General features: G+C 46.5%; 1 protein-coding gene across 1 annotated transcript in view; it reads right to left on the bottom strand.

Annotated features, from left to right (window-relative positions):
* Positions 1-1547: 1547 nt before the first annotated feature.
* LOC106813354 (clumping factor A-like) overlaps positions 1548-7416 on the bottom strand; it is a 13310-nt gene continuing 7441 nt past the window's right edge. Inside the window, exons 4-8 of the mRNA XM_014817487.1 lie at positions 4884-5045; positions 4480-4597; positions 3825-3939; positions 2222-3161; positions 1548-1853 (exon numbers count right to left, since the gene is read on the bottom strand). Coding sequence (XP_014672973.1) covers positions 1761-1853; positions 2222-3161; positions 3825-3939; positions 4480-4597; positions 4884-5045 — 1428 coding nt within the window. The 3' untranslated portion in view covers positions 1548-1760. The remainder of the gene's footprint in view (positions 1854-2221; positions 3162-3824; positions 3940-4479; positions 4598-4883; positions 5046-7416) is intronic.

Raw genomic sequence — 7416 nt, forward strand, 5'->3', positions numbered from 1 at the left:
TTCGATGGATTTTCGGATGCGTGTTTGAATCGAAATGATCTCTCGATGCGTGAAACTCGAATGATTCGATGCGTGAATCGAATCATTCAATGCTGTGACTCGAATGATGCATCGAATCATTCGATTCACGCCATCGAATGATTCGATCCTGAAATTTATACCTTGCCACGTTTCCGAATCTAGAGCCATCTATCAGACAACATTATACAATACAGTCTATTCCTCCACATTCTCCCACTCTCCTCTACCTCCTCCGTCTTCTCGGCGCCATCCTCTACAATCCATTCCCTACTCAAAATACTAAGAATAGATTGTAAATTATTATTTTTTTGATATAGGTTTGTGTATTGTAAAGTTGTTGATAGATGCGCTAGATTCGGAAAACGTGGCAAGGTATAAATTTCAGGATCCGAATCATTCGATGCGTGAATCGAATTGATTCGATGCATCATTCGATTCACGCATATGAATGATTCGATTCAGCGCATCGAATCATTCGCATTCGCACGCATCGAAATCATTCGATTCACGCATCGAATCATTCGATTCACGAATCGAATGGATTCGATCGCATCATTCGATGGCGTGAATCGAATGATTCGATGCGCGAATCGACATATTCGGAGGCCATGTCGATTCATTCGATCCCAATCGAATCATTCGATTCACGCATCGAATCATCGATTCAGAGCCATCGAATCATGTCTTCGATTCACGCGATCAAATCCATCTTCGATTTGAGATGCATGTCTGAATGATTCGATTCATGCATCTGAATTGATGCAGTCGAATCATTCGGATGCGTTAATTCGAAATCATCTTTCGGATGCGTGAATCGAATGATTCGATGCGTGAATCGAATGATTCGATGCGTGAGATCGTAATGATTCGATGCGCTGAAGTCGAATGATTCGCATCCGTGATCGAATGATGCAATCGAATATTTTCGCATTCAACGGCATCGATATGATGGCATCGATCATTCAATTCACGCCATCGAATGAAAATTTGAATCGAGGAATTATGAAACAGATACACACCATAAAGCAGCGGTGTCGATGATGTGACGGCGCGATTGATTGTTTCATGTTATTTGGCGCGAAGGCGATTGGCGTGTGGGCGATTTGTCTATATTCAGGCCTGGTACAAGCGAGATAATTTGCATATTTTATTTACGTGGTTTTGTGTTATATAACCAATCAGGAGGTAATGTGTGTTGGAGAAGGAGGGAGAAGCTGAGTGGAGGAAGGAGGAGCGGGAGAAGGGAGAGAATGGTGGTGGATGAAAGTTGGCAGGGAGGTGCCTTCTCGCCATGGCCACCACTTCTACCTTTCTCCACCACCTTCACCACCACCTTCTCCACACCTCGCTTCCTTCTCCACCAGCCTTAATTCTCCCTTTTCCTTCTTCATTTTTCTCCACAGCTTCTCCCTTCCTCTCCACCAGCTTCTCCCCTCCTCTTCTCCACCATCCGTTTTCCCTTCTTCCCCTCTCCTTCTCACCAGCTTCTCCCCTCCTTCTCCACTAGCTTCTCCCCCTCATACGTTCCGGTATGCCGGACCGTACCCAGGGTACGTTCCGGCAGTACCCAGGCCGGGGGACATATAGACCCTCTCAGCCTGGCCGCCATGTTGCCGACGTGGGATCAGTCTGCGATAGACTGACGTCGTGTTGGTCACAAGGTGTTGGTCAAGCTGACGTCGTGTTGGTCGGCGGTACGCGTGCGACGGAGGCACAGCAGGAAGTCCGCACTGGTGCAATCAGCTGTTGGTCAGCAAGTGATTGCAGTCATCTCGAAACTTCTCAGCCTCGACGACCAGTTCATCAGCTTTCCCACACAAGCCTTGCACGACCTGCAAGGAGAGCCAGATTAGATCCTTGTGTTGATGCAGAGAGAATGTCGCGTAACGGACGTGTGCATAGCTTGATGTAAATAAATAAATGAAGGCGATTGCTAGCTAGCTAGATAGATATGCAGGAGAGTGGATGGTGGGAAACAGAGAGTGGGAGCAAGAGAGATAGAGATAGAAAGAGAGAGAAAGCGTGTGCGCGCGCGTGTGTGCGTGCGTGCGCGTGCGCGTGTGCATGCATGAGTGAGAGAAACAATAGAGTGAAATGTGGATGTGAAAGCAAGAGCAACATGGAAAAATTGATCGAGAAATGAAATGACAACAAATGAAATGATATACAGTCGCACGAAAGCAAACGCGCGCGCGCTCACGTTTTTCCACTCGTCCAGCTCGCTGATGCGATCGACACACTTCTGCTTATCTATCGCAAGGTCGTCCATGCCACGGTTCAGTCGCGTCATGCCAGTTCTCACCACCTCGATTCCCTCGTTCAGTTCCTGCAGCTTGTCATTCAGCGCCCCCAGAAGCACGTCGTTGCCCGCTGTCGGAGTGCCGACGCACTCTGGCTTCTCGACACTCACCACAGCGCCACCGTCGCTCGGCTGCTCCGCGGTCGGTGCGACATCTAGCGGGACATTGTCGAAGGAGCCGTCAGAACTGTCGACTGTGTGTGGGTCGCTGCGCGTGATGGTCGCATCTACGTCATCTTCGTTCGCGTTCGGTGTCACTTCGTCCTGTCGCGTCACTTCCGTCGCCTCCTTCATTTCTTTCGCCTCTGCCATTTTTGCAACGTCGGCCATGTTCGCGTTCGCGTCGCTGTCGTCTGCTGCGCCTTCCGTCTGCCACGCGTCGTCGGCTATTTCAATCTGAATGGCGACGAGAAGAGAACTCCTTGTTTGCGGCGCGACGTCTTGATCGGAAGTCTCATTCGTCGATCTGTCTAGATCTGCACTTTCCGTTTTGTTAGGATCGGTCGATCTGTCTAGATCTGCACTTTCTGTTTTGTTAGTATCGGTCGATCTGTCTAGATCTGCACTTTCTGTTATGTTGGGTTTCGTCGCCTGTTTTCCGACGCTGTCGTCGTCGTCGGCATCGTCGGTAATGAAGACGACGCCGTCGGCAGCAGACGTCGCTCCGTCCTTGTGAATCTCTGCTTCTATGGTGCGTGTGTTGCCAGTAGGTGGCGCTGCGTCATCCAGCGTCTCGTCGCTGCTCGACGTCTGGTATTCCTGTGCTGGGATCTCGCTCGGTACGATGTCGAAGCTGATTTTTTTAATTTTTTTCTGCGGCGGCTTCAGGGCGACCTTTTTCCTACAGAATGCAACAACTACAGTAGAGTTAGCGTGCACGGTGTGTAGCGCACCGGTAGTATACAAGTACACCCACACGCACGCACGCACGCACGCACGCACGCACGCACACACACACACTCATAGGTATATATATATATATATATATTATATATATATATAGAACACTGGTAGTATATGTATAGTAACAACGCAGATAGATATACAATTGCGACTGGCAAAATCATGTTCATACATGGCCGCTCAGTTACCATTACTATATATTTGGCCACTCAGTCATCATACACATATAACCAGGAGTGAACAATAGAGATCTCTATTATTCACTCCTGATATAATGACTTCAGAAGGAAATAAATGCAGTTATTATAACAATTAGGAAACAATAATAAAAACTTTGATTCACTCCTGATAAGGTGATAAGACAATGTCTCTATCTCGTCGATGTAATATATTGAGGCCATTTCTAACATTTAAAACACAAAATGTTTGACATGCCGTCCCTTCATCATTGCATCAATGTGGCAATGGCAACAAACTCACGACGTAAGTAGTAAGTAATTCGTAGTAATCAAAGTAACTCGGCGTTCGAAGCCTTGATACTGCACGCGAGGCCAGAAAGGAGAGATTATCACGTGCGGTCGGTTGACGACTGTCCGCTTACCCAGGTACGGCGTCCTTCATCTCATCAAGGTCAACCGTGTCTGTGTCTGTGTTGGCGCCATCTTGTTCGAGATTGGAATGACGTATACCGGCTTCACCGGCCGCGGTACTAGTATCTATATATGTGCAATAAACCGGCATCCGTAATAAATAACAATTATAACTCGGAATTTTACACGGCGTCGTCGAAGTGCGTGTTAAGTGCGTTTCGTGGGTGTACGTACGAACCATATGCTATGAATGAAATGGCCGACATTGTACAGTCACATCGGAGCGGGTAGCGGATGTTGCACATCCTTTTGTGCATCCATCAGTTCTAATAACTACCCATCCCACGTGAGACTGAATACTTTCTGTGATACACCATGGATACACCAGTTCTAGCGCTTGGTAAAGCGTCTACCACAAAAAAAAACACTACCACGGTGCTTACATACTTAAATGACACAATCGACGCAAGGACACTTACACTATGCCGTGCGAGTGTTTTAATTATATAAACATATATATAAACATTATAATTCACGAGTCATTCCCATGTTAAACAGACACTCGCAATAACAACAAGGTGTCGAAGGAAGCAGCGACTATCGTGTTGTATAAACACTCGGTAAGCGCTCGGCCAAGCTCTGTCAATGAGGACGTAGCAGACGTACCAATGAGATTGGTGAGAGATGCAGAATGTGTGGCGGGAGAAGTGTCGTCGTCGTCGTCTCCTTCGCCGCTTAGCTCATCGATGCTATCCTGGCTGCCGAGGAGCGACGAGTCGTTCAACTGTATAACATATAGACGGTTACCATCAGCGCACGAGAAGAAAGAGAAGCGGGAGGCGTCCTCACGTGCTCTGCACTATTACAGGCTCAGTTGTTTCTACATATTCTTATTAATTGGTCGCTCACCTATAAACGAGGGAACGCTCGTGTCTTTCACGTTTTATACGTGTTGTCGTTCTGGGGTTGCAATACGCTGGTTATCGGGTACTAGCAGGACACCCGGCGTTGCCCGGGAAATAAAGCGCTCAGTTACCCGCGAAAACTTTGCAGAGAGTTCGTGCCCTCACCTCATCGCGACTGCCTCCAATGCGGGAGTATCTCTCCGGTAGGCGGCGCCCTTTCGGTCCTTTCGGACGGGCTTTGTGTACAGATGTGAGCGCAGCTGGTCTGTGCAGATCGTCGGGTATCTCTACCACTGCGGGCTGTTCGTCTGCTTCCTTGCCAGTCCCCTAGACGAATATTTAGGCAATGCGTGTGAATAACCACAGTATCCCGCTACCACTCACTCATTCAGATGGGTCTCTGAGCATATAATCCCATCTGCGCGAGCTCTCTCTCCCCCCTCTCTCTGCAGAGTTCTCATAATACCCCCCCCCTCTCTCACACGCACGCCTCTCGCTCTGCTCTCTCTCTCTCTCCTCTCTCTCTCTCTCTCTCTCTATCTCTCTTCTCTCTCTCTCTCTCTCCTCCATCCCTGTCTCTCTCGCTCGTCCTCTCCCTTCCTCATCTTCGCACTCCTTTCTCTCTCTCTCTCTCTCTCTCTCTCTTTCACCCTCAAACTCCTCTCTCTGGCACTCTCTCTCACTCGCTCGCTCGCTCTCACCACTCTCTCACACCCCCTCATGATGCTCTCACTCTTTATCTGCCTCTATTTCTCGATCTCATCTCTCTCGCGCTCTATCTCACGCGCTATTTCTCTCTCTATCTATCTATCTATCTATCTATTTATCTATTTACGTATCTATTTATTTATCTATCTATCTATCTATCTATCTATCATACATCCTATCTATCTATCTATCTATCTATCTATCTATCTATCTATCTATCTATCTATTCTATCTATCTATCTACTATCTATCTATCTATCTATCTATCTATCATCTATCTATCTATATCTATCTATCAATCTATCTATCTATCTAACTCTATCTCTCTCTATCCGTCATTCAATCGCTCGATCATTATATATCTTTTCGAGCTGGCTCACAAGGTGATCATGATAAATCCGCGTCTGTTCCAACTAGACCAAGGAAATGTTACGACGAACCAGCAGGCTAATGAGTCGGAGGTAAACAGTTTATGTTTAGCCACATCACTCACTCTACATGTAAATCAAGGATATAGGCAAAAACTCTTTGGAACTCTTTTTATAAGAAAGTTTCTCTCGTCTCTCTCTCTCTCTCTCTCTCTCTCTCTCTCTCTCTCTCTCTCTCTCTCTCTCTCTCTCTCTCTCTCTCTCTCTCGTCTTTCGCTTTCTCGCTCTCTCTCTCCCTCTTCCTTCATTGCTCCTTTTCTTCCCCTCTCGCTTTGCCTTTCTCGCGGTGCCTGTCTCCTTTCCCGCTTTTATCTCCCGCTCGCTCTCTCATGCCTGCGCTCTCCTTCTTTTTCCATATTTCCTTGTTTCTCTCGCGCATTTTCAACTCCTGTACTTACTGTAAACATTTACATACGTATACGAATACACATACAGTCATACTCCGCCTTACGTAAGTAATGCATGCGTTCCCTAAAAAAACGTTCGTAGCGCAAGAATGCGTAACGTAAATCACGTTTTAGCGGTTTTACCCACTGTCTGCCATTATATAATTGAAGATGCGTTCCCACGAACAATCTTGAAATCATTCTTCTCCGATGTGTTATTGATGTTCTTCACGACAGGTAGGGGGGTGGCTAGGCCTGTCCTACCTCCCCATCATGCCACTCCTTCTATATACAGCTAGTACTCACGGATTATTGTAAATTACAATGTAATATCAATAATAGTTTAACTAACGCGTGTACGTCTTTACCCGTGTTAGTTTCCGTGCCTGGTTCGTATTATTGATATTACATTGTAATTTACTTAGTTATAGTGCTAGTAATAATTGGTTCTTAACTTATCCGTTTGGTTTGCGTCACGGTTTTATGCGTTGATCATGATGTTCGGGATACGATTGGTACGGTGAGGGTTTTGGGCAGACTTGCTTTAAGTAAAACGTAAGGCGTAATTTACTTCTTACTTTACTTCGTTCTTGAGGCCTAATAGTAATTTAAAGTAAGTTGTCGTTCACGCCAGATCTTCTCTTTGTATAGCATCTCTAGTTGCCGGAGGCCGTTGTGAATAACTGCTCTTGAGATAAGTAACATGTACCTGGAATATAATGGGCGCGAGGGAGACTGATTGCAGAAATACGCAAATATAATGAACAGCGCACGTGTATATAAAACTGTACGATGCGATGTAGGTATACATTGCGCGCACCAAAGATGACCAGGCGGATTGACAGCTGCCTGCATATTTATATCCCCCGAACGAAGTTCGTGGGGATACTATGGGTTTGGCATCGTCGCGCCGCCGCCGCCGCCGTAGAGATTTCCTTGTGAACGCTCTACCGGCTGCAGTTCTTCTCGGATCATCTTCAAATTTCGAATGAAGGTGCGTTATCGTAAAGCGAAGACGCCTATCGTTTTTGGTGTGGGCGGAGTCATCGTTGCCATGGTAACAACATTTTTGTCGAAATATTCTAGAACCTGTAACTTCTGCACTTTTTACCCGATTGTCATGGAATTTGGCACACAGGACCGATATAACATGTCCTATATATATATATATATTTT

The sequence above is a fragment of the Priapulus caudatus genome, unplaced genomic scaffold (genome assembly GCF_000485595.1).
Source record: "Priapulus caudatus unplaced genomic scaffold, Priapulus_caudatus-5.0.1 Scaffold759, whole genome shotgun sequence".
NCBI classification, from domain to species: domain Eukaryota; kingdom Metazoa; phylum Priapulida; class Priapulimorpha; order Priapulimorphida; family Priapulidae; genus Priapulus; species Priapulus caudatus.